The following is a 24449-nucleotide window of genomic DNA, read 5'->3' on the forward strand; positions in this document are numbered from 1 at the left end:
ACGGCGGTCTCTGCCCAAGGACCAAGCCCAAATATGCTCTGGGACAGCCATGCTGACAAGCCCACCAAGAGTACCAACAGTGTTCCTGGCATGACTAGAGCAGACTCTGAAGAATTTAATCCCCTTTGGGGGTCTTTCTTGGTTCAAAATAAATACAAATGGAATCTTCCATGGGGGCCAGTGCCACGCCAGGAGTGCCAGCACTCGGCTTCCCTGTGTCCCCCCTGCTCAGCTCAGCCTTATCCCGGGCCCTCAGTTGGCTGAAATCATTACCTTCCCGTGGGCGTTGAGTGTCGCAAGGGCTGCATCCAACATGCACTTCCGGACATCGGGGTTCCGGTCGTTGAGGGCATCAGGGACAAAAAACTGAAAGAGTGGCTTCACCTGAGAGCTGTCCAAACACTGGGAGAGCTTGCTCAGGGCCAAAGCCAGGCCACACCTGGGAAAGGAATGGGAGTGTGTCAGGGGACGAGAACCAGCCATGGGTTCCTCTGCTGCAGGGATCTATCCCGGTGGGTCACAAGGAGGGAGCCTGCCAACTGCAAACCCTGCTGTGCAGGGCAGAGCACGGCAGAATCCCACTGGCCAGCGCTCACCCACTGGTCTACGCAATGGTCCGGAACAGCCCACCTGTCCAACAGAAACCTGCCATCTACCCGGAATTTCCCTCCTACAGGGGACCAACTCTGCCTCCGTCTCCCCACGTGAGTGCAATGCCTACCCCTCTACCTCCAGGGCAGACTGTGGGGAGAGAGGTAAAGGAATCAGATGTGAAGACACTTAGAAATGGACATATTCTATAAAGGCAAAGTGCTACTATTCTTTTTAGCTACTGAGCAATAAGAAGGTCCCCAAGGACCTCTGAGGACAGAGGGGCCTCGAGGAAAGAAGAAATGTGCCCAAGGCCACATAGCCTGGGAGAAGCCAGCACTTGAATTCCAGTCTCTCTGACTCACAGGGAGGTCTTGTCCTTTTCTTCCGCTGTTCAATTAATCTGTGCTGCCTGCTCTCATCACCCAGCCCAGGCAACTTGCTACCTCTCAGCAGCTCTGAGTGGAACAAGAGTGCAACAGCTGTTATACCTGGCTTCCCACTGATCTGGAGGAGATTCTGAGATAACTCGTCCCAAAGCATCCAGCACTGGGGGTGGCCGCTGCAACAGACAGGTTGACAAATGAACTGCAGTGTTCTTCCCAGCCAAGCCACGCAAGCCCGTGACCTGGATGTGAGGCTGTGATCATCACAGCACCCTGAGCCACAGTGAGCTCCAAGACTCCTGTCTGGAGCAAGTTAGAGGCTGAGCAGAGTCCAGCCCACACTCAAACCACTCAGACCACTTCAGCGCGCAGAGGCTACTCACATAGAGTTTCTCCTGATAAATCTCCATGAGCCTGCCCATGACCTCGGCCGCCTGCCGCTGGTAGCGTGCCACGGCCTGGGAGAGGGCTTCAGCCCCGGCCTGCCTCACAGCTGCTTCGTGATAGATGACATCATCAATCAGCAAGGAGCAGAGGTCTGGCTGCAGATCTAGGCCCATCATGGACCAAAGCCTGCACAGACCACAGGGTAGGGGCTGCTGGTCAGACAAGGGTTTGCCTCGCCTGCCCTGCCAAACCCAACTGCCCAGCCCTTCTCTTGCCATAGGCTGAGCACACTGGGTCCAGCTGCTTCCTAAGGTGGCTCTCACCTCTCCGCCAGCTTCCGGATCTCCTCCTCCTTGTCAAACTTGACCACCCAGAGCCTCCGCAGAAGGTTCAGGCCATTCTTCTCATCAGTGTCAGGCGTTGGCAACACCATGTGGAGTTCCATCAGCCCCTGCGACGGAGTAGGATTGACCCATGTGAGGCACAGCCTTTTCGAGGAGCCTCGACCTGCCTCCTCGCCTCTCTCTAGGGCTGTGCTGTCCAAGACATAGCCACCAGCTACATGTGGGTCTTCAAAGTTATATCAATTAAAATTAATTATAATTCCTATCACACCAGCCACATTTCAAGTGCTCACTAGCAACATGCTGGCTAGCGGCTACCGCACTGGACAGCACAGATATAAGCATTCCCATCACGGAGAAAGTTCACCAGACATCACTGATCTAGGGGATGCCATGAATCAGCTCCACTCACTAGCTGCTCTGTCTCTTTAAACAGCCTGTCTGTCTTTCTTGCTTTCTTTTCTCTTTTTTTCTTTCTTTTTCTTTCTCTCAATAGCTTTTTTTTTGGTGAAATTACAGTATGTGGTGGTAGGATCCTTTTTAATGTAGTTTTACATTCAAGTCTAAATATGCCAGGCAGACAAATTGTAAAAAGGAAAGGACCTTCACTTCATGTTGTCTTTAAGAAAAATTTACCATTCTGCCATCATTCTTCAGATTCTACCAAGCACCAGTGAAAGCTCTGTCACTCATCAACAGCAGGAAGCAAGAGCCTGGCGTTTGGGAACCACTGTCTCATACTCCAAACGGATCTTCTAGTTTTTGGTCCAAAAATACCAGGAGAAGACACGTGCAAGGCAGTGGGATAAACTAATCCTATGAATCACAGCTGTCCTATAAAAATGCTAAGATCCACATCCCAGTTTACTAATCAGGTGAAGTCTTCCAAGGAAGAAAAAATAAGACAGCCATGCAGAAGAACTGCTTAGTCATTCCAACCCCAAGAATGATGCTGACCCACACCCCGCAGCCTCTTCTCTCTGCCTCCCAAACACAGCGGTACAAATCTGAGGCATCTCCCATCAGCTCAAGCCCTGGGAGCAGGGAGCCATAATGGCTCTGCACAGAAGTGAGCACGTACCCGGAGCGCGGTGTCCCGCACGCTGGCACACGGGGACTGCAAGGCACAGAGCAGCACATCCACTTCCTCCCGCTCCGCAAAGGCACAGCCTTCCGTGCCACTGCTGCTGGCACACAGGGTGGTCAGGGTATCTGAAGCCAGAACCTAAGGAAAACATCAATCCTCTGGGCTCAGTTCTGCAAAGTACTTACTACTATGGAGTCAGGCAGGGGGCCAGGCAATGGGCTAGGGACCCAGAGAGGGTTTGAACTATGAATGCCCACCCCACAGCCCAACTAAGACTAAGACCCCAGCTCCAGGGCAAGGCCAGTGGCAGAACCCAAGCTGAACTCTTCTGAAAACAGTGAGGCTGGCTCTCGAAAGCAGCCCTTTTGCTCAAGTGCAAAAGTAAGGGCTAAGGAAGGGAACTAGGACTCAACCCCAAACACCGGGACCCAAGGTCAGAGTCACAAACTGAGTCACGGCCACAGCCAACTGAAAATCAAATCACCTGCAGGCGGGGAGAGCCCGACCCGATCACCCCAGTCAGGAGGCGCAGCATGGCCACCCGAGGCAGCAGCTCCGGGCCATTCTGAGAGAGAAGAGCAGGTAAGTCAGGTGAGCCTGTGGGGAAGGGCAGTAACGGAGCCCCGTGGCACACAAAGCAGCATCCGCTCGCCCACAGCGTGGCATTCTGGGTCTCACAGCCAACTCCACGGTGGACACCCCAGCAGGCGTACAACTACACCCACACTAGCCAACCCCAGTGAACCATAATGATCCTGAGGGTTTCCAGAATTAACTAACTCTGAAACTTGCTTGAAATTCACAGGAAAAGAAATACAAGCGGCCCATAAACATAAGGATACTTAACTTGACAAGTAAGTAAAGAAACGCACAATAAAAGGAGGTACCGTTCTTTCGGACATTGTTGGCGAGATTAATACTGTCTGAGGCTGCACTCACTTTGGAGAAAAGGGAACCTAGTAAAGCTGGAGCTCAGAACATGGTGTATCACCTATAGGTTCCACACCCAAGACTGTCCTATGGAAATGCTCATAAAGGTGTGCAAGGGGCACATACACACAAGGGGGCATACCACAGCACAGTTCAAAATAGGGTGAAATTAGAAACAACCTTAAAAAACGGTACACCCGCAGTACCAAATCCCATGCAGCCGTACAAGCGGTAAGGGAGCCCACAGGCACTGACGCGGGTGGAGACCCAGAGCACAGTCACAGGGAAGAAGGGGTGCGACCCACCTTTGCTCTACTGAGTGTGGGGTGTGAGTTCTGCGTGTGCACAGAGAAAAGTCCACAAGGGTCTACACCCAGCGGTTAGCAAACGTTACCTCTGAAGTGGCATTTCTTTTTTTGTTTCTGTATTGTTAGAGTTTTTAAAAATAGGCATGCACTGCTTTGGCAAATTTTTAGGATATAATCGATTAAAAAGAAAACCTCTCAATAAGTGAGGTTCAGTCTCATAATTATAAGCAAATCAAAGGGAGAGTGGCCAGTACTATCTTCGGAGTAAGAAACAAGATAAACACAGTAAGTTAATGCAAAAATCCTTCAACTAGTTCAGGCCAGAGACTCTCAGACACAGGGGCCTGCACGCTTCTTTGAGGCCCTGACAGCTGCAGGAAGAGAACATTTGGGCTCTCCCACCAAAGGCTCTATAAACACACGCTCCGCTGCCCCACCAGACCTGCCAATGGGCCAGGAAGTGTCGAAAGCCCCAGCCTCCTGAGCCCCCTCCAGCCAAAAGGAGAGCTAAGCTCCCCTGCCAACCTCATCCACGCGCCCAGGCGGGTTGCTGGGTGAGGACCTCAGCTGGGCGTGGACGGTGAGGATCTGAAGAATCTGGGCCATGCGCTCTTCTTCCTCCTCGCTGCGGTGGGGCATCTCGGTCAGCACCATCTTCAGAAATGGGAAGACTAAGGAAAAGGCTGGCGCAGACAGGGGCGCAGCATCTGTGAGTAACAAGCAGATACAACCCTGACCCGACAGGCAGGGCAGGGCACCAGGTGCTGCTGCCTCGCTTTCCATCCTCAGGGCAAGTGGGGAAGGCTGCAGGCCCTTTCTGACACCCCAAAGCACACGGTACAACAGCTGGCAGCCCAGTTCTAAAGCCAACCCTGCTCCAACCCAAACACTGCCCAGCTCCAGAACGTGAGAGTTAAAGCAGCGACAACAAGGAACCCGTCAGTGGGAGCTACACTGACTCACGAAATACCAGGACTGGACTCAGAAATCCTCCACCTGGCCCAAGTCCCCCATTTTTCAGATGAGGAAACCAAGGCCAGGGAGCGGGGAGACTTGCCAATGGCCATAGCCTCAGGAAGCCCCAGGCGGTGAGGCGGCTCACTCGTTCCTGTACCAGCTCCCACCACCTCCTGTCCTTGGCACCGTCCTTACCTGGCTCACCCTTGCCCACTCTGCTGGTGATGGTGTGGCTATGCAGCAGGGTCACCGCCCTCTTCACAGCCACCGGCAGCTCTTCCTGGCACCATGACTTATCCAGGGCACACTCTGGCTTCAGCAGGCGCAGAGTCACGTGGCTCACTAAGGTGCCTGCGCCCAAGAGAAGAGACCCAGCAGGGGATGAGCCACACAGACAGGAAGAACCTGGCCCAGCGCAGAGGTGCCACATCCCTCTCACTTAATTCTGCCGTGCCAAAAAGTCCTTGACCTAAATTTTCACTTCCTCGTCATGACCGCACCGAAGGACAGGCAGAGAGGCAGCTGTCCTGACACTAACATGTGAAAAGCACACTAAGGGGAGGCGTGAGCCCCACAAAGTTATTCAGGCGAGAGCAAAGGTCTGGTGCCCCACCTTCCATGCACCAAGCCCCGCCAGCCAGGTAACAGTTCTGGCAGGCTTCAGATGCCCTGACTCAGAATGCTTTTCCAGACTCAGTGTTTTTGAAGTTTATTTTTCAATTACAGTTTACATTCAGTATCATTTTACATTAGTTTCAGGTGTGCAGAATAGTAGTTAGATAATCATACACTTTACAAAGTGTTCCCCTGGTATTCCCAGTGCCCACCTGCACCATACAGTTATTACACACTATTGACGGTATTCCCTAGGCTGTTCTTTACGTCCCCCTGGCTGCTTTGTGACTGCGCACCTGGACTTCTCAATCCCATCTCCTTTCTCACCCAGCCCCAACCCCCTGCCCCTCTGGCGACCATCAGTCTGTTCTCTGTCAGACTCATTTTTCCAGACTCATTTTTACTCAGTACAGTTCCCACATTCCAGTCGCACCCAGGGGAACATTCCCTTAAGGCTAGGAAAGAAGTCTGCTCAATCCCCAGCCACCCTACCTGGTCTTTGCTTCACCAGGGCCAATGGGAAGCTAAAAACCAGAACACTCTTGTCACCGCCACATGGCTGCTCAGGGGCTCTGGGCCACACTGACCAGCCACATGGCACCAAACCACCCCTGCTGCCACAGAATTTCTGACTTCCTAGTTTTAAACTGCTATGGAAAGATCACGTGGACTAGTATCTAAACCCTGGGCCTCGGAGTGAAGGCACAGCAGCATAAACCAGGAGAGAGGGAGGCACCGTGTCACCCCTAAAAATATGCCGCTGCAGGCTCCCAGGGCTGCTGCCACATGGAAACAAAAGTCAGGAGCCTCAGTCACAACACAACTCCCCACCGTGTCCAGGGGCGTCCCTCGCCCACCTCCCAGCCTGCCCAGGGTCATGCTCACAGCCAGTGAACAAGGACTGACCCAAAGCCTTGAGCCGAGGGGGCATGACACAGGCAGCCAAGGACAGGAAAGGGTTCTTGATCCGGGGAGCAGCCAGGGGAGATTTCAGCAAGGGCAGGAAAGAGTCCACCAAAACAGGGATGTACTGGGTCAGGCCAGACGGGTTCTTGGCCAGGATGGTGTCCAGCAGTCCTAGCGCCACCTCCAGCTCACCGTCCAGCTGCAAGCAAATCACCCCAGAGGCAGGTCAGCGGGGCCCTGCTCCAGAACAGCGAGAAGCAGGCCTCGGGCATCCAGTACACTCACAAACGGTGGGTGGCGTCAGCCACTCACCTCCTGCAGCCGCCTCCGGATCTGTGCCTCCTTGTCCAGCTGTGCCTGCAGCATCTCCTTCTGCTTGCTGGTCAGCTGCACCTCCTCTTTTATGCCTTTCTTCTTCTTTATCTCCTAAAGGCAACGAGTACAGCAATTCCATCTCCAGGGAACAGACCTCCCTCCTCACCACAGAGGGTGAGCTCAGTTCCACAGTTAGCACCATGCCAGCTCCCAGTCTGGGACCTGGGCCCCGAAACACAGCAGGTGGCCTCCTCTCCCCACCTCCCACAAAGTCCACAGCTACCCAGTACCTACAGCACAGAGACAGCAGTAAAGAAGCAATTTTTTTATTGGATTCTCTACTGACAAATACAAGGAAGGCCTTTTTATGTTAGAGAAATGAAAAGTTTGTCAATGTGCTAAAAAGGGCATTCTGGTCCACACAGCCTCAGAATCAAAACGTCAGCCTCCCCTCCTGCCCTGCCCCTCCCTACAGACCCTCTCTCCTCCAACATAAGCCCAGGGATAGAAAAGGCCAGGAGAGCACTCATTCACTTGCTGCCGTCAGGCAGCACCTGTCAGGCAGCACCTGCACCGTGCCACACACTGCTCTCCATGAGGGGACACCGTGGGGGGCCGGACCACACCCTGCCCTCACGGAGCACACACTATAGTGGGAGAAGCAGCCGACGAATGTGCAACCAACTGCGTAAACAAGACGACAGCAGATCACGGTAAGTGTTATCAGAGGGATAAGTGTGATGCGCAGTAAGCAGGAAGGGCAGGGTCTACCCTGGACAGAGTGACCAGGGTGGTCACCTCTCTGAGAAGCAGACATGTGAACACGTGGCCTGAGATGTGGAAGACAAGAAGGACCCAGACTCGTAAAGACCAAGGGACAGCAAGGGCTCTGAGACAGGGAAGCACAGCGCATGTTCTGTTACAAGCTGAATACAGCCCCTGACCCATGATTCCCAGGGGTTGTCCCAGCCTTCAAGGAGCTGGGTGGAGAGGCATGAATTCAAGCAACAGCACTTAGTGAAGGAAATGTATGAACTGCGACTGGCACCCAGCAGAGAGAAATTTATTTCCCTTGAGTCTGGAGTAGAGAAAGCTACTGAGAAAGAGTCAGTGAAGGGTGAGGTGGGAGTACCCAGAGGGACAGGGGGCATCAGAGGAGCATGCCCTTGGCCTCAGAATGACCCAAGGGAAGAGTGTATGTGCGACAGGAAGCGCCACCAGCCTGGGGCCACTGAGCTCGGCCAGCACTCCTTGTGCAGTGCCTCCCTGTACGCACCTCCTTCAGCTCCAGCTCAATAATCTGCTCCTTGAAGGAATACGCTTTGTTCTCTCGCTTCATGTTGGCCTTTTTAATGCTATCCTGCTGGGCACTGAAACAGCAGGACAGAAAATCAGCCAGCCTCAAAACTGCCACCTGCCCTGGCCGGGTGGCTCAGCTGATTAGAACACCAGTAGAGCACTGTCGTAGTACACTGAAGTTGGGGTTCAATCCCCAGTCAGAGCACATACAAGACTCACCCACGGAGTGATGGATAAGTGGAACAAACCCATATCTATCTCTCTCTCTCTCTCTCAAAAATAAATAAATAAATAAATAAATAAATAAATAAATAAATAAATAAATAAAACACACGAGTCCCATCAGCCTCCCGCCAGCCATGAAATCCCAGGTAGCTTTTAAGTAGTATGCACCGGCAAAGTGCTAAATACTCAAAATGCTCTTGTTTAAGTGCATGCCTGGACCAGGGCAGGCACTTGTCCAATGAACTGAGTTTCCTTCATTCCTACAAAGGAGGCATCATCTCCTACAAAGGAGGCATCGTCTCCAACTTACACACAAGAAAACTAAGGCTTGGGGAGGAATGGCAACGGAGCCCACAAGTGGTGTCTCACCCCTGGATGATGGATTTGTCATACAGCTCCCCGGCAGGGGTCTGCATGATGGCAAACTCCTCCCGTGTCACCTGGAGCAGTGCAGGGTTCTGCACGGAGGCAGTGATGGTGCTGATGAGCTGCGGGAGGACCCGGTCTGGGGACAGGATGGAGAGGGAGCCCATGGCGTTCATGGAAGACTGCCAGACAAACACAGGTGTGGTCAGTATGCACCAAGGCTGGCACTGGAAAAGGGACCCACCCGCCGAAGTGCCCCTAGCAATTGACTCTGCTTCTTCCTGCACCTGCCCGTTCTTTCTGAGTGTTATTTACAGCAGTGAAGAGCTTTAGCAGGTGCCTGCCTCCCCAGCGAGTATTTACTACTTGTCAGGGGTGGGCATGTAACCCAGACCAAAAGGACTGGCCCAGGGATGAACAGAGGACCCAAATCAGGTCAACCAGACCAGTGAGACCCCAGGCCAGCTGAAATGACTGGAAAATGAAGGCTCCACCCACTGGAGCCCATGGGGAACAAGCTATAAGCCTGAAATTCCAGCAGCTGTCCTGCTACCAGAAAGGGCAGCTGGAGAATGGAGCCCACGTCATGGAAAGCAGAGAGACACAAGTGGAAGAGACACACAGAGAATAAAAGAGGCACCACCAACCATATCCTGAGGATGACGTCTGAGTCCCTGTCCAGGCAGAGCCTGGGACTTAGCAGCTAAACGAGGCAGTACATCCCCTTTTGTGCTCAAACCAGTTTGCATTTTCTGTCACTGGCAACCCAAGGGTCCAAACCCACATTTCATCTCCTCCTGTTTCTTCAAACTCCCCTGTGGGCACTCTGACCTGAGGCCAGAACCAGCTCCTGTGCCAATCACCTGGTTCAGGGGACTCTGCGTGGTGATCCTGGGAACGATCTGATCCAGGTGCCTGGTGATGAAGGCTTCGGGATCGATCTTCATTCTGGCCAGAAGTGCTGGCCAGAGTCCAGACTGCACTGCCACTGAAGAGCAGGGGCAACTTGAGGCCTTCTGCTGGGCCCACTCACACCCTGCCCAACAGAGCCCCGACCCTCCCACGCCCGCACCAGCCACAGACCTAAGGACGGGTGGTGGGAGATGATCAGCATCTCCTGGGCCAGCTGCTCCGTGTTGGCGACATCGCCCTCCAGCCCTGGCACACCGGAGATGATGCACAGAGCCTCCTGAAGGACCCGCGGCAGCACGTAGGCCTTACCCGCCTCAGTCACCTCCCCAGCATCAGTCACGAGAGCCTCCAAGGGCAGCACCTGCATGAAGACAACACATGAGCCCCCACCGCCCAGAGCCCTGTGCAGGCCTGGCACACAGGGATATGGCTGCCTCCCACTCGTGTCGTTCTCAGGGATCTGTGGAGTGGAGACCGATGCCCAGCTCCCTACACTGGGGCCTGTCGGCTGTGAGATGTGCCTGGAAAAAGGAAGCACCTGTGACTTTGTACCAGGTGAGGGAAGAAAACAACAGAAATTGGTCCAGGAGACGTAGCCCAAGACCGCAGATCTGTCACAGGCTCACACCCTCAGGGAGGCTCAGGGAGGGAGGGAAGCAGGGCACAAAGAGCACTGAAATAGGCCTTGGGTCTTTGGGGTCAACTCCAAGTTCCATCACCCAACAGCTGAGAGGCACTACGCCAATCATTTCAGCTCCTGGAACCCTGGACCACTCACATAAAACAAGGGCAGCAGGCCTATCTGCCTTTTAAAGACGCTGTGAAAAATCAAACGGGACAATGGCAGAGGATGCTTCAAAAATTATCAAGTACTTTAAAAATATTAAGTGTTACTCAATTACTCGGGAATAAAAAGGTTGAGCTACACATCAAAAGGCATGGGAAGAGACTTTGGAAAGGAAAAGGAATTGGAGCTGCCCCTTGAGCACCGTGGGTTTGCAACTGGACCCACGCAGTTCGATCCACGCTGCTCGGCTATTCAAGGGTCAACTCCACATAAGGAAGTCCACATATGCACAGGGCCGACTGGAGTTATATTTGAGTTTTTGGCTCTGAGAGAGGTCTGTGCCCCTAACCTCCGCCCTGTTCAAGAGTCAACTAGATATGAACTCGGTATTACTGGAGCTTAAGGGCAGGGGGGAAGATTCTGGAATCACAGAGTCTGTGTGAATGAGTGAGATAGGCCCAGGAGCAGCCCATCCAAAACCCACAGCATTAGCAGGGCTGGAGAGGAGGGTCTGAGAGCCCTGGCTTACAGCCCAGATGCCCTCACCTTGTGAGAACTGAGGACAGTCTTCAGCTCCTCCAGGAGTCCGTACGCTAGCTTAAAGCCCCCGAGAGAGGACAGCAGCTTCCGAACCGTCTGCTGGGCCTGCCTGCGCACGTGCCAGGTGCGGCTCAGGAGCACCGCCACCAGAGCCCGGTGGTACTGCCTGCAAGGACAGGGAGAGATCGTCCTGGGGGAAGGCTGGGCGCAGGGTTCTCCACAGCCAGCCCTCCCACCCCCAGCCACCCCCATTCCTCAGGCTCCTGCCAGGTTCGCCTCCTTTGGCCCAAGGGGAAAGGCAAGCGAGCCTCACTTACTGGACTTTGCTGCCGACGAGTCTGTGCGGGTGGTCAAGGAAGAGTCTCTCTGTTAGATACAACATGGTACACAGGGCTACAAGGGGAGACAAACAGCAGAAGTGTTTTTAAAATAGAGGACACAGCCCTGGCCAGTGTGGCTCAGTTGGTTGGGTGTCATCCCACAAACCAAAAGGTCGTGGGTTCAATTCCCGGTCAGGGTACATGTCTAGGGTGCAGGTTTGACCCCGGGTCTGGGCACATACAGAAGGCAGCCAATCAATGTTCTCTCACATCAATGTTTCTCTCCCTCTTTCTCCCTCCCTTCCCTCTCTCCAAAAAAATAAGTATTTTTCAAAAATAGAGAATGCGTCCAGAAAGAACTGGAAAATGAACACCCAAATGTAAGTGCAATTATCACTGGACGTGGACTAAAAAAGCTCATTAGAATTTCCTTCTTTTTGCCTACTACGAACACGTGTGTGGAATAAGGAAAAGTATACACTTCTTTTAATTAATTAAAAATGACTGTTACTTCTAAAAATAATGAAGACATTCATTAAACGCTAACATGGAGTGATTTCCAAATTTAGACAGCACACTGTATATACAGTAGGCAAGCTACCACTTGTGTAAAAAAGGTGGAGAACTAACACATAAAAAGATATTTACTGGTATAAAAATAAAATATCAAGGATGCACAGAAGTTGATTAAATTGGTTCTCTCTATGGACAGGAAACTGAGTGCCCAGAAATAAAAGCAGGGGTATAATTTTCAGTGTAGATCCTCTTGGATCCTTTGTTTTTGTATTACGTGAATGTATCTCCTATACAAAACTATTCATTTTAAATCAAGAAGTGACTAACAGTTGTAGCTCAATAATAGGATGTTGTGATTTATGGGTCAAAAGACTTTTCAAATCAGTGATTAGTAGCAAGCAGCCCTAAGGCAATCCAGAATTTCAAACATACATTTAAGATCAACTGCTCCCTCCCTTCGATAGAAACCAGTAGTTTCTGTGTCTCCTGGAGGAGGAGTGGAGTTAACCACACTCCACTAGAGCTTCTCAGCTGCTTTGCAATATCAATACGAGAAGATCTCTGAGACAGTACCAATTACCCAGTTAGCTATAATTACACCTAATACCACAGCTCCACAGCAATCCGTGCTCTGTCTCCACGAAACACCCCCCCAAACCCCCCACCCCGTTTCCCTAACCTTCCCGTGACAGCAAGCTCTTGGCCAGATCACTCTGGTCCAGGGGTTTGCAAAGCCAACTGGCCAAAACAGCAGGCAGTCAGGGAAGAGTCCGCTCTGAAGACCCCCCAGGGAGATTCAGTCCCAACCTTGAGTTCAAATGAGGGGCAGTAACTCACCATCCTCTGAGGCCAGGAGGAGGAACTTCTCAGACGTGAACACCTGCTTCTTCTCGTCCACAATCAGCTGCCAGAAACTGCTCAGCTTGGCCTCTGCAAGAAACAAAAGGCCCCCCCATGACACAACTCACCACGCCCACCAGGACTGGTCCCCTCCCTCCCGTAGCTGCTGTGGCTGGCTCTGCTGACAGACCCTCCATTGCAGGGACAGGTCACTGCTAGGCTCTCTGTCCTCCCTGGCCTGAGAATTGACTGGTCCTTCTGGTATCACCACCCATATGAAAACCTTCAGTGGCTCCCCGCTGCCCATCTGGAATTCCCACCTAGTCCAACACAGGGTGCTTTCCCTGCCCTTCCCCCACTGGGGCTGGTCTGACCCACACTGTGCTGATCCCTCCCGCCTGGAGAAATCCTTCCCAGCCTCCAGGGCCTGACTCAAATGCTCCCTCCTTTATGAAGCCTTGATACCCAGCCCCTCAACTAAAAGCGATCCCTCCTTCAAAACTGCATTAATGCCACAGTTTGCCTTAAATGACAGTTTGCCTTAAGTTTGCATCTCATCTCTCCCACTAGAGTAAAGCAGTCTGAAACTTGCAGAAGCAAGGTCATGCCCCCCAGGCAGCCCAGGGCCTTGGCATTTACACAGGCGCCCGCAATACTATGTGAAAAGAGCTAAACTTGGCTTCTAACCGCAGGAATAAGCTCAGGTCTGTCCACATGCAGAGCAGAAGGTGGACTAAAGAAAGCATGGACACCACGTAGCCACAAAGAAGAATGAGGCGGCTCTTTCTGTGGCGCTCCTTTGGAATCTTCTCCAAGCTGCGCTCAGGACAGATCATGCCGCAGTACACAGCATGTGGCCGGCGTGCCTCACAGACACACACTGCCGAGGCTGCCTGTGGGGATGAAACTGGCGCCACTGTTGAGGAGGGGAACTCAGAGGCTGGAAGACAGGCTGGCTGGCTGAAGGGAGGCTTGTCATGTGACACCCTATAATATATAACCAATGTGTCAAAAGTTCCACTACTAAACCCAGGTCAGCCCAGACACTATCTGCAAGCCCCCGTCCCAGAGCACTGGAGCAATAGGGTGAAGGAGGACAGCGAAAGAGGCCCAGGCTGCATTCCCATTACCAATGTGACTCTTAGGCTCATCCCAGCAGATGACAAGCTGCCTGGTAGCCGACCCGATTTAGTAAGTGGCCAAGCTGATCCCGCAAAATCCCAAACATCAAGACACTCCTCTCGGGGGCTCTGAAAGAGGCCCTTGTCTTCTGTCTTCCTGGACATCTCTTGACTCTTACCAGCCTGGGCGTCAGCCACCGAAAGCTTCGAGAGCAGCAAGGCTGCAGCAACCCCTTCGGTGACTGTGGGAACCTGAGTGCTTTGGGAGGCTGCCTTCTCCACTGTCTGGATGAGCAAGGGCAGTAGGTCCAGGGCCTGCAGCAACGTGTCACCTGTAGAGAGAGTGCCAGCCCCGTACAGAACACCCTGATCCTCGGGAGTGGAAGGTACTTGCGAAGGGAGCTACCCACCCAGGCCTGGGCTGGCTGACTAAAACCCGTCAGTTACCTCGTGAAGCATCATGAAGAAGTGGAATCAGAATCTGGGGTTTAAATCAAACTCCACAACCATCAAGTAAGAGCTAGAAGGACCCTACTAACCCAACAGCACAGCTATTCACTTGATGGATAAGGAAACAGACCGAGGGAGGTTGAGTTGCCCAAGGCCACACGGCTAGTTTGAGAGCGCCAGGCCAACCTTGAGCCTACCAATTTGTTTCTGGGGCTCTCCCCCCAGACCAGAGGACCTCTGGACCCAAATACCAAAACCAAAACCAATCTGCTGACCTAGGAACTAAACCTACTTAGAAGGAAAAGTAGCAACCTGTTAATACTATAGCTAAACCCTTGTTAATTACTGAACTGGTACATCTGAACATTTCATAATGAAACAAGTACTTCATCCAGATGATGTCAAGGATTTGAATTCAAGAAATGCTTATTTTAAAGGTTTACATTATGTTTATTTAAAAGCGTAGAGCAAAACTAGCTCAAGCTGTAGAAACTATGTTAAACTAAGTCTCTGCTGCCTAGAGTTCAATCTGAAGTCAAGGGTGGCTGATGCGGCACAGCTGCAAACTGATACATGAGGATGGGACGGGACAGGGTGTCCGCTCTCTAGAGGCGGCTCTGGAGTCTCTCCATTTCTTTAAACACAGCGCAGCCTAAATTTAAACTGTAAAACAAAGGAATACAGGACTGTCTCAGAGGTAGGAATCAATTATTAGAGATTTTTACCTTGCGATCGAGCTACAGAGATTTGGAAGGTTCCCCTAGCTGTCTGGGAAGGGGGAGGATGCCCAAATGACAGGTCCGTTGGCACTAAAGCAAGGGCAGAGGCTGTTTTTATTTGATCCAGAGTACGGTTTATATAAACTGGACCTTTTAAATCAGTCCTATCACAATCATTCCTCCGTGATTACAGATACTGCAGTGGCAGGTTCTGGTTCTGGGTCCTCTCAGAATAAAGCTTGACCTTTAAAGGTCTAATAACAGGGAGAAGCCAGAACCTGTTATGAAGATTGGGCGGGTTCTGGGATATAAGGATGACTAAGCCAATGCCCCAGCGGCTCAGGAAGAAATAATGCAAACAAGATGGACAGAAAGGGAAAGCCTAAAACAGTGAGATGCCCTGAAAACAGGGCCACCTCTGCGGGGAGGCGTCTCACCTCGGAAGCAGGCCAGCATGCATTGTAGGTAGGCATGCCTCACCGCAGAGGTGGAGGTTTTAAGGCTGAAGGCTTTCTTGAACCATTCGGTGAGCTTCTTGGGTACTTCCGTGGTGAACCGATTACACCAGAGGGCCAGGACAGAGACGGCGTGCACCAAGGTGCCTTCGTGAACTAGGGCGAGAAGCAGACGTCCAGTCAGCCCGACACCTCGGACCTGTGTCAAACCGCAGCCAGCAGCACGGAAAGCAGGCAGGAGTACAAGGGAGCAGGAGCAGTGATGCTGTGGGCAGGCGTGCCCCCAGGAGGGGTTCATGGCAGGCCCCGACTGTGAATACCGGGGCAAGGACAAGTCCAGACTGATCTTCGCCACACTGCACGGAATTACCTTCTTGCTGGAGAAATGGGATGAACAGCTCAGCCACGGTCCCATTCAGGACTTGACTGGAAGGCCCAGAGACCACATGATGACTGACACTCCCGATCCCTAGAAGGCAGGAGAGCCCTGCTCCAGTCCTCTTCAGCACAAAGCCACCAACACGCGAGTCTTCCTGCCGCTGCCCTCCTCCCCAGCAGCTATGCCTCTCCACTGGCCACCATTGACCCTTCTTCTGTCCCCCTCCAGATGTCCTGACTTTCACAGACACCAGGCCTCCCACTAGACTTCAATAGGGCCCGCTCTCCAAGCAGGAGGGCAGCAGGGCCCTGGGCACCAGGCTGGGGTGGCCCAGAATGCCAGAGGGGTCAAGTTCCAAAGGACTCGCCTCACCTAATAGTTACGTTACACCTCATCTACTAGCACACTTCCCGGGGCCTGTGGGAAAATTCTGTACCTGAGAGGACGCCGATCTTCTGGGCCACAACGGTGAGTTTTCCCTCCGAGCCTGAGAGGAGAGATGGCAAAGACTCAAGTTCACATCTGCCACGTTTCCCAAGGGTATCATGCGTGACATGAAAATAGTTTCTGATTCCAGAAGTAGCCTTTCTAATGCGAAGCTGGGTTTAAAATAATACTGGTTTGACCAAAAAGTCCGTTTAGTTTATTCCATAAAATAAAGGACACATTTTTCATTTTCACCAATAACTTCATTGATATTTTGAGTATGTCGGCTATCTCCCACTATTGGCTTCCAGTGGGCAGAGGCCAGGGGCGCTGCTAAACATCTTCCAATGCATAAGACAGCCCACAGCAAAGAACTATTTGGCCAAAATGTCAATAGTTCCAAGAAACTCTGCAAACCACTTTTGACACATTCAATCAGTCACAGCACCTTCTCTATACAGTGCACAAACCTCTTTCTACATTTCAATTGCGTTTTTATCTTTCTTGAAATAATATAGCATAATACACCAAAAATGTGTATTTTGTTCCATCTTCACTATTAAAATGGCTGCACAAAAGTTCACCAATTCTTATGTTTTTTTAAACGCACACTGATATGACAGCTGTCACAGTACAATCTAACAAAATTGTTTCTAATGACGTTAAAGACAACTAAACGCTACTGGAGTCATTGTATGGAAAAAACTAAATGAACTTTTTGGCCAACACAATATTTACTAGCTTTTTTCTTCCTGACTAAAAAATGAAGCATGCTCTTACAGAATATCTGAGGAACAGAAAAAATATCAAGAGAAACACTTAAAAATCACCCATGTTCCTGAAGACATCATCAATGTTTTGGCATATTTCCCTCCAGTTTTCCCCACGGTAATGCACGCACTTAAAGAAGTCAAACGGAGATCGCGACCGCACTGCCCTGCACGTGCCTGTGTTACTGCAGTCATCCACCTTCTACCTGGAGCTTCCTCCTGGCCCCCCAGCCTTGCCACAAGCAGACTCAGAGCACCGGGTGCCCAGCAGGTCCCGGTGAAGAGGGGACGTCGGGGACCACACCTCAGCCAGCCCCCCGCCACAAAAGCTCGCTCACCTCCGAGGATAGCGAACAGGTGCCTGGTCAGGGCTTCCATCGCCGCAGAGTCGCTGCACTGGCGGGCCAGGTTCCGCAGAGCCAGCACGGCCTCATCCATCAGGCGGGGGCTGTTGGACTTCAGCTGACCTGGACACACAGACAGACGGAGGCCGCTGCTCAGAACCTGCCGAGGGCTGAGTGGCCGGGCTTGTACCTTTGTCTTTGCCACGCTCCCAACTCTTCAATCCTAGCTCTAATGCTCACTCTAAAGGGCCTCAGGGAAGAAACTATGCGAATGTCATTTAGGTTAAAGCCTCATTTCTAACCTGAGCTGTTCCCTTCCCCATTTTCTATAATAATTGGGACAAGTACAACCAAAACCCACGGTGCCATTCTTGGGGCTGGTGAGGGGTCGGGATACTCACTCGCCAGTCCTTTCACGATGTCCAGAGCATACTGGCTGAGGTCGAGAGTCACTGATGCCAGCAGGCTGGAGATGGCTAAGAGGGACCAAGTACTGACCATGTCAGTCTCAGACATAACACTCATTTTTGCCCTGCTCCCCACAAATGCCATTAGGCCTGCTGTCCAGCCGTATAGAACTGTGACCACACTTCACCTCCAAACGGTCACATGGGTGGTCATACCTTTGTCCCCAAGCTCTGCTATAAAGCTGTATACTGCCCCATCCCAATCAGCAAAACCACCTACACTTTTTAGCAAGATAAAAAAGGGCAGCCTTGGTTGGTGTGGCTCAGTGGACTGAACACCGGCCTGCAGACCAAAAGGTCACTGGTTCGGACCCAGTCAGGGCATATGCCTGGGTTGCGGGTCAGGTCCCCAGTTGGGGGCATGTAAGAAGCAACCAACTGATGTATCTCTCACACATCAATGTTTCTCTCCCTCTCATTCTCCCTCCCTTTCTGTCTCTCTAAAACAAACAAAATCTTAAATAAAAAATAAAGGACAGAGACTCAACCCTCATATCCTATGGTTTCAAGTGCCACCTCCACACCAAGTTCAAACTACCTAGAGCAGAGGTTCTTAACTTGAATGGTCTCTAGAAGGAGCTTGGACCCCTAAAATTGTATGCAGCATTCTAAGCTGATATACTCCTGTACGTTCTTCCAGCAAGAGGGCCGATAACTTCCAACACGTTCTGAAAGGGCCCCTCATCTCTCTCCAGAGTCCCAATGAGGTAAACAGTGAACACATCCCTCACCCCCACCCCCAAAGCTCCCTGCTGCCAAGTATCAGGGATGCTGCTCGTCAGGCAACAGTCTCCCTTTCACCGTCCAATTTGGCGGCAACCTACTTTCAATAACATTCTCTGGACTCCGCAGTAAGGACTTCTGGATGGTGGGCAGTATCAGATCCTTGAATTCCGAATGGGACATGTATCGGAGCAGAGGGGCACAGTTGTCCTACGAAGAGAAAGGAGTCAGGCACCCAGCCCTCACGGGAACAGACCAAGAATGAAGGACAGCTCTGAGTCACAGAATTGAAAGTGGGACTGAGCTTGTCCAGGTGAGTGAGCCCCACCTCTCACTCACCAACAGATACTTCTGAGGCTTCACTTTGCTCATCAGGATGTTCTTCACATAGAAGTCCAGCAGGGCATTCTAGAGAATACAAAGGCCTGGTCAGACCCTAGCATTCAGAAGTATTTCATCCCTGGCCTAAGACATCCTCTAGTGGGAATGTCTCCCAAAAAATACAAATCAGCACCCCAAATTTTATAGTGTCAAACACAGAGGTGCCACTGCCCATCTAAAAACCTTCCACAGCTTCCCACCATTCCTGGGATCAAGTCCAAAGTCCTTGGCATAGCTCACACGGCCTGCCTGCCGCCCCGCCGGCTGCATCTCACACCTCTCCACCCCAAACAAGACACTCCAACCCCACTGGCTTCCTCCCACAGACTGCTTTCTCTGCCCGAAATGCTACTCCTCACCTCTTGACCTTGCTAAAGCCTACCTGCCCTTTAAGTTTCTCCATTAGAGATGTGTTCCCGGACCCATAATCTAAGTAAGGTCCCCGGTTAGAGTATCGTGGCTTCTTGCATTCTACCTTCCTAGTGCTTATCTCAGATATAATTAGGATAGGATTCACAGCTCCCACGTGCATCCCCAGCACCTGGCACAGTGCTTGGCACAGGGCAGCTGCTCAACTGTGGAAGAATAAATGACCACAGGCAAAATGAGCAGGCAAACTATCATCTCAAGCTATGCCAGGATTCACCCCAAGCCACAGCTGGAGCGAAAACTCTCCAAATTCTCCAAGTTCATACATCACGGCAAAAGGCTGGGGTCCTGAGTGAGAAAACTAACAAGCTCCAGATGAGGCCAGCAGCTGGGACCACCTAGACGAAACCAGGTCCCCCCTGCCCCCCAGTGAGCCCACGTGCCTTGTACTGGTTGACCACGTCCGTCTCCTTGTGGCTCGTGCAGAACTGCACCAGCAGCCCCAGCATGCCTGCATAGTTCTGGTTGGGTTCTAGGCTGAGAATGGCTGATAAGTACTGTTCCACCAGGCCAGGGTTCTGAGGAGGAAGAGTGGAAAGCAGATGTGCCATGTAGCAGCGGGGGGTGGCACGGAAGAAGCAATGCCCAACACCCCCTGCTGCCTCCTGTCACCTCTTTCCACAGTTTGGTGAACTTCTTCACAGCACCATCCACGGCGTGCTTGTGGGAGCCACCCAGCACCTCGAGCAGAAGCAAGCACTGCACCTCCACCTGCCGGGACCAGGAGGCTCAGGTCAGGACATGAAATGGGAATGGAGTTCTTGTGGCCCTCACGGCCTAGCAAACGCCTCTGTTGGACGGCCAGGTCCTGGGTTCACGTCCACCAGGCCTCTCCCACTCGATTCCAGCCACACCCTCTTCCCTCCACCCCTGTGGAATTACATCTGGTCACTCAAGCTCTTCATTAATAACTATTTGTTGAGCACCTACTCTGAGTCAGACAATGAAAACACAGGGGAAAGGACACATGGTTAAAACCAAGGGGGAGGGTGGAGGCGGGGTAGGGAGGTGGGTTTGGCTGGGGTGGGGTAGAGGGGTGCAGAGAAAATGCAGACAACTGTAATCGAACAACAATAAAAATAAATTAATTTCATTTCATTTAAAAAAAAAGAAAGAAAGAAAACACATGGAGAACAAGACAGACATGGTCCCTGTTTTCATGTACCTTATAGTCAAGAGGAAGAAAAGGATATTAAATGAGTAAACACACGAATAAAGAATTCCAGACAGGTTAAGTGCCATCAGAAAAAGAACAAGCATCCTCCTTCATGTATTTGTTGACCTGCCTTAACCATTACTGTGCCAGCACCACAAATACCCAGTGGACACTGACTAAATGGCAGGCACTCTGGTGGGCGCTGCGGACACAGAAGAGGAGGACCGACCAGTACGATGGTCCCAGCCTGTGTGCAGCTCACTGCAATCCAGAACGAAGCACATGATACGAACGCAACTAAAAAACCTCAACGAGACTTTATGTTCTGCAAGTGCCAAGGTCACTGGTGAGCAGTGTGACCTGCCACCTGAGAAAAAGGGCATCCTTAAGAAGTGTGCTGAATTCCACGTGCGTGTGTCCAAAGCAGCGCCTGTACAAAGTTTTTCACTACAACGTTTTTTATAACAATAAAAGTGTAAACAACATAAACGCCTACTGAGAGGGGACTAGCGCTACGCACACACTGTGGTACACCCACTCAAAGGACCGGTCAACAGTCACACAGAACAAAGACTCTTTACCTACCACTCTGAAACAAATTTCAAGACTGGCTGAAGGAAAGAAACAAGTGGAAAGGAAAAGTACACGATCGCTGGCACAGAAAGATCCGTTTGGCCATGGCTACAGAGAATGGGCCTACACACATAAGGAATTTGGAACAGCGGGGTCCTAGGTAGCGGGGCGAGAGCCGCCAACGAAGCAAGTACATCCTTCTATGCCTATTGAACGCTGAGCCATTTATTTCTTTAATTAAAAAGAATTTAAATTTAATTTTTAATTAAAATAATAAGCTTGCTGATACTGCATTCAGAACTACATTGCTGTTCTCTCTTCCTGGAATGTCCTAACCTTGACCTGGGCTTGGCTGGCTCTCCCGCAGCCTTCAGGTCTCTGCCCAAATGATACCTCCTCAGAGCAGCTTTCTTCCCACATCACCCTCCACTGCATTCTCTCCTTCTGCCCACTTTCCTGCCACAGGGCTTTATGTCTCCTCATTTATTTAGACCTGTTTGTTGTCTACCTTCTCTGCAAGGGAGCAAGCTCCATGCGAGCAAGGTCCTCTGCCATATTCCCTGCTGTAGCCCAGGCGCCCGGCACAGAGGAGGCCCTCCACGAGCACCTGAGCAACTGAGTCAACTGCAATTTGTCAACATCAGCAGTGAAAGCACTTGGATAAACCTCATGGCCGAGACCTAGACCCACATCCAGGCCCTCAGAGCCCTTTTCATTAAACTGTAAGACCGCTCCTCTCGCCCTCCACTACGCCTATCTAGACATTCAGAAGAACCACCCAACTTTGGGCCATCGCCGGTGATGGAAAGGCAAGGCAGGGAATGTGAAAGGAGAAGACACCGCAAAGGAGGAGAGAATTTAAGGACCAAAACACTTGGCAAGAATTCCATTCCATTAGCCAGTTCAACACTGAAATCCAAACACAGGGAATGGAATGATGAGCAAAAATCCCCAAAGGATTTATATCAGTGTTTTCACCAGTTTACTTGCTTTCTGGCTGTCTGCCCCTGTCTAGCCTGCCACGTCTCCCACACACGCTAGAAAGGCAGGGACCACGTTTCCCTTGTTCATTAGCATATTCCCAGTGCCCAGCACCATGCCTGACACAGAGCAGTTCAAAGACAGCTGATAAACACATGAATGTTACTATGTTGCTCTCATGCCCACCCACTGAAGTCACACACCTCAGGGCAATCCAAAGTGCCTGGCCACCCATCACCAAGAAGAGCACTTGGCAGAGAGAATGTGCTCGGACATGCCCCAACTGTGTGCAGAGCTAACCACCACGACTCTGAAGACCTGAGGAACCTACCAGTTTGTTCCAGGTGTCCCCTTGCCGCTTGGCTCTCGAGGGAAAGACAATGCGCACCAGAAGGCAGGTCCAGGACAGGGCCAGCAGGGCAGCCGAGCCACTGCTCTTACTGCAGAGGGGTAGAGGGGGCAGGGCAGGCAAGAGGTGAGTGCAGAGCAGCAGCCTCCACCTTAAGGACAAATGGTCACCCCAAGGCCCTGCTCGGTGTGTAGGACCCACCCTTGACCTACAACTGAGAACTTGGAACCAGCTCCCAAAAATCATCTGTGACAATTCAGGACAAAGAGTGCAGGTCTCATCAGCCAAACTACCATCTTTGCTGCACTCACTCCTAGAGAACATAACCAAAAAGACGGTTTCTCCCCTTCGGTGCCTGGTGGGCATCTGGTTTCCCCTCCTGCTATGTGGGCTCCTCCCTCCGTTCCAAAGGTAGGCTGCCAGCGCCATTCACAGTCGCAAAGGGAAAAGGGACAGGCATGCTCACACCTGCTCGGTGCAGATCACCTGCATCAGATTCCCCTGCATAGGACTCCACCAACCCCTGTGGGCCGCCACCTTTAAAACTTACCTGGGGACGCCTGCTTTGGAGCCAATGCCTGAAGACTGCAGGGAGTGCAGAAGGTTCTTTGCAGTGGCTTCTGGCTGGGCCTCAGCCAGCTGCTGGATGGCGGCCTGGAGGGCTCTGCGGGATGCCGCATCTCTAATGGGAAGAACGAAGGAGGTACATGAACACGTGCCCGTGGGCCGGGGCAAGGTGGTTTAGGGGAAGCACTGATCTTTTCCGAAAAATCAGGTTGCACTGTATTCCAGAGGATCACAGGTGATGGGATTAGGAAAGAACTAGATAAATCTACCTCCTCCAGAAATTCTGGAAACAGCTAATCAAGGGCAAATGAGCCCTGGCTGGTGTGGCTCAGTGGATTGAGCGCTGGCCTACAAACCAAAGGGATGCCATTTCAATTCCTGTTCACGGCACATGCCTGTGTTGCAAGCCAGGTCTCCAGCTGAGGGCATGGGACAGGAAGCCAATCGATGTTTCCCTCTCTTTCTCCCTCTCTTCCCCCCTCTCTCAAATAAATAAAATCTTAAAAAAATATAAAATAATAAGGGCAAATGAGCCATTAAGACTGTAAGGGCAATACCTACATTTCAGGAACACTTATGGGCCTCAAATAGGCCAAGTGCTCTGCACACATGACTGATGCACCCACAGCACAGCAGGCACTGTTCCAGGCAATTCATACTTTCTAACCATGACCTACAAGGTAAGTAATGGCATCATTCTGTCTCCAGGTGAGGAAACTGAGGCACAGAAAGGTTAAGTGGCTTGCCCAGGATCCAACAGCTAGAAAGTGACACAGACCAGACCGGACCCAGGCAGTCACACTCGGAACCCTGGGGTCTGTCCAGTACCCTCTACCACCACCTGCCGACACAGGGTGCTCCGGACTCTGGGCCCTTGGCTGGGATTCACCTGTACCGATGCAGGGTCAAGCAGAACAACTTGCAGAGCCCTTTCACTGCTCCCTCTGGCAGATCTGAAACCAAAGATTACACAGAGACTGGTCAATAAAAACCACCTCATGAGCATCTGCTTAAGCCAGGCATTCCGTCTGACGTGATCTCTGCCCACTGCACACTCCCTGTTCATTTGAAAGAGAATTCCCAAGAGGAAAGAGCAATGACAAAACAGGACTTTAGGAAAACACCAGGTACAGAAAAGCTCTCGAGTGGACATTTATTAAATGAATGAAACTGAAGCAATACAAACGGCCTCAACATTTAGCAGGCTATGGAGTGGAGGTGTTAGCACGCTGGGGCCGTCCTGCTTCTCTATCTGGATGCTGGTTACATGGGTGTGTTTAGCTTGCGATCATTCTGTGGGCTGTTCCTCATACTATGTGCGCTTTTCTTTATGCACATTCTAATCAACAGTTTTAAAACCTAGGACAAAAATTAAAGCCATGGGAGGGACCAGAACAGGGAAAAACACCAGTACCTGGAGTGTTTTGAAAATGCAGACTCTTGGCCAAATAGGTTAGGAGGCTATGGGAAAATGGAAAGGAAGAGACATACGTGCCGGGTGGCGTTAACATAAGCAGAGTGCCAGGGT

The 24449-nt window shown here is 51.6% G+C and overlaps 1 protein-coding gene across 1 annotated transcript in view; it reads right to left on the reverse strand.

Moving 5' to 3' along the window:
- GCN1 (GCN1 activator of EIF2AK4) overlaps positions 1-24449 on the reverse strand; it is a 54523-nt gene that overhangs the window by 22911 nt on the left and 7163 nt on the right. The window contains exons 3-32 of the mRNA XM_053928054.1: positions 23811-23874; positions 22905-23036; positions 22337-22445; positions 19908-20006; positions 19679-19813; positions 18825-18893; positions 18587-18695; positions 17697-17771; positions 17290-17418; positions 16192-16242; positions 15747-15845; positions 15359-15532; positions 13932-14084; positions 12629-12721; positions 11273-11348; positions 10962-11121; positions 9800-9989; positions 9580-9704; positions 8720-8898; positions 8103-8196; positions 6824-6937; positions 6512-6710; positions 5186-5341; positions 4559-4740; positions 3280-3360; positions 2790-2933; positions 1688-1815; positions 1361-1550; positions 1083-1153; positions 274-439 (exon numbers count right to left, since the gene is read on the reverse strand). Coding sequence (XP_053784029.1) covers positions 274-439; positions 1083-1153; positions 1361-1550; positions 1688-1815; positions 2790-2933; positions 3280-3360; positions 4559-4740; positions 5186-5341; positions 6512-6710; positions 6824-6937; positions 8103-8196; positions 8720-8898; positions 9580-9704; positions 9800-9989; positions 10962-11121; positions 11273-11348; positions 12629-12721; positions 13932-14084; positions 15359-15532; positions 15747-15845; positions 16192-16242; positions 17290-17418; positions 17697-17771; positions 18587-18695; positions 18825-18893; positions 19679-19813; positions 19908-20006; positions 22337-22445; positions 22905-23036; positions 23811-23874 — 3746 coding nt within the window. The remainder of the gene's footprint in view (positions 1-273; positions 440-1082; positions 1154-1360; positions 1551-1687; positions 1816-2789; positions 2934-3279; positions 3361-4558; positions 4741-5185; positions 5342-6511; positions 6711-6823; positions 6938-8102; positions 8197-8719; positions 8899-9579; positions 9705-9799; positions 9990-10961; positions 11122-11272; positions 11349-12628; positions 12722-13931; positions 14085-15358; positions 15533-15746; positions 15846-16191; positions 16243-17289; positions 17419-17696; positions 17772-18586; positions 18696-18824; positions 18894-19678; positions 19814-19907; positions 20007-22336; positions 22446-22904; positions 23037-23810; positions 23875-24449) is intronic.

This window comes from Desmodus rotundus, chromosome 7 (genome assembly GCF_022682495.2).
Source record: "Desmodus rotundus isolate HL8 chromosome 7, HLdesRot8A.1, whole genome shotgun sequence".
Lineage (NCBI taxonomy): Eukaryota > Metazoa > Chordata > Mammalia > Chiroptera > Phyllostomidae > Desmodus > Desmodus rotundus.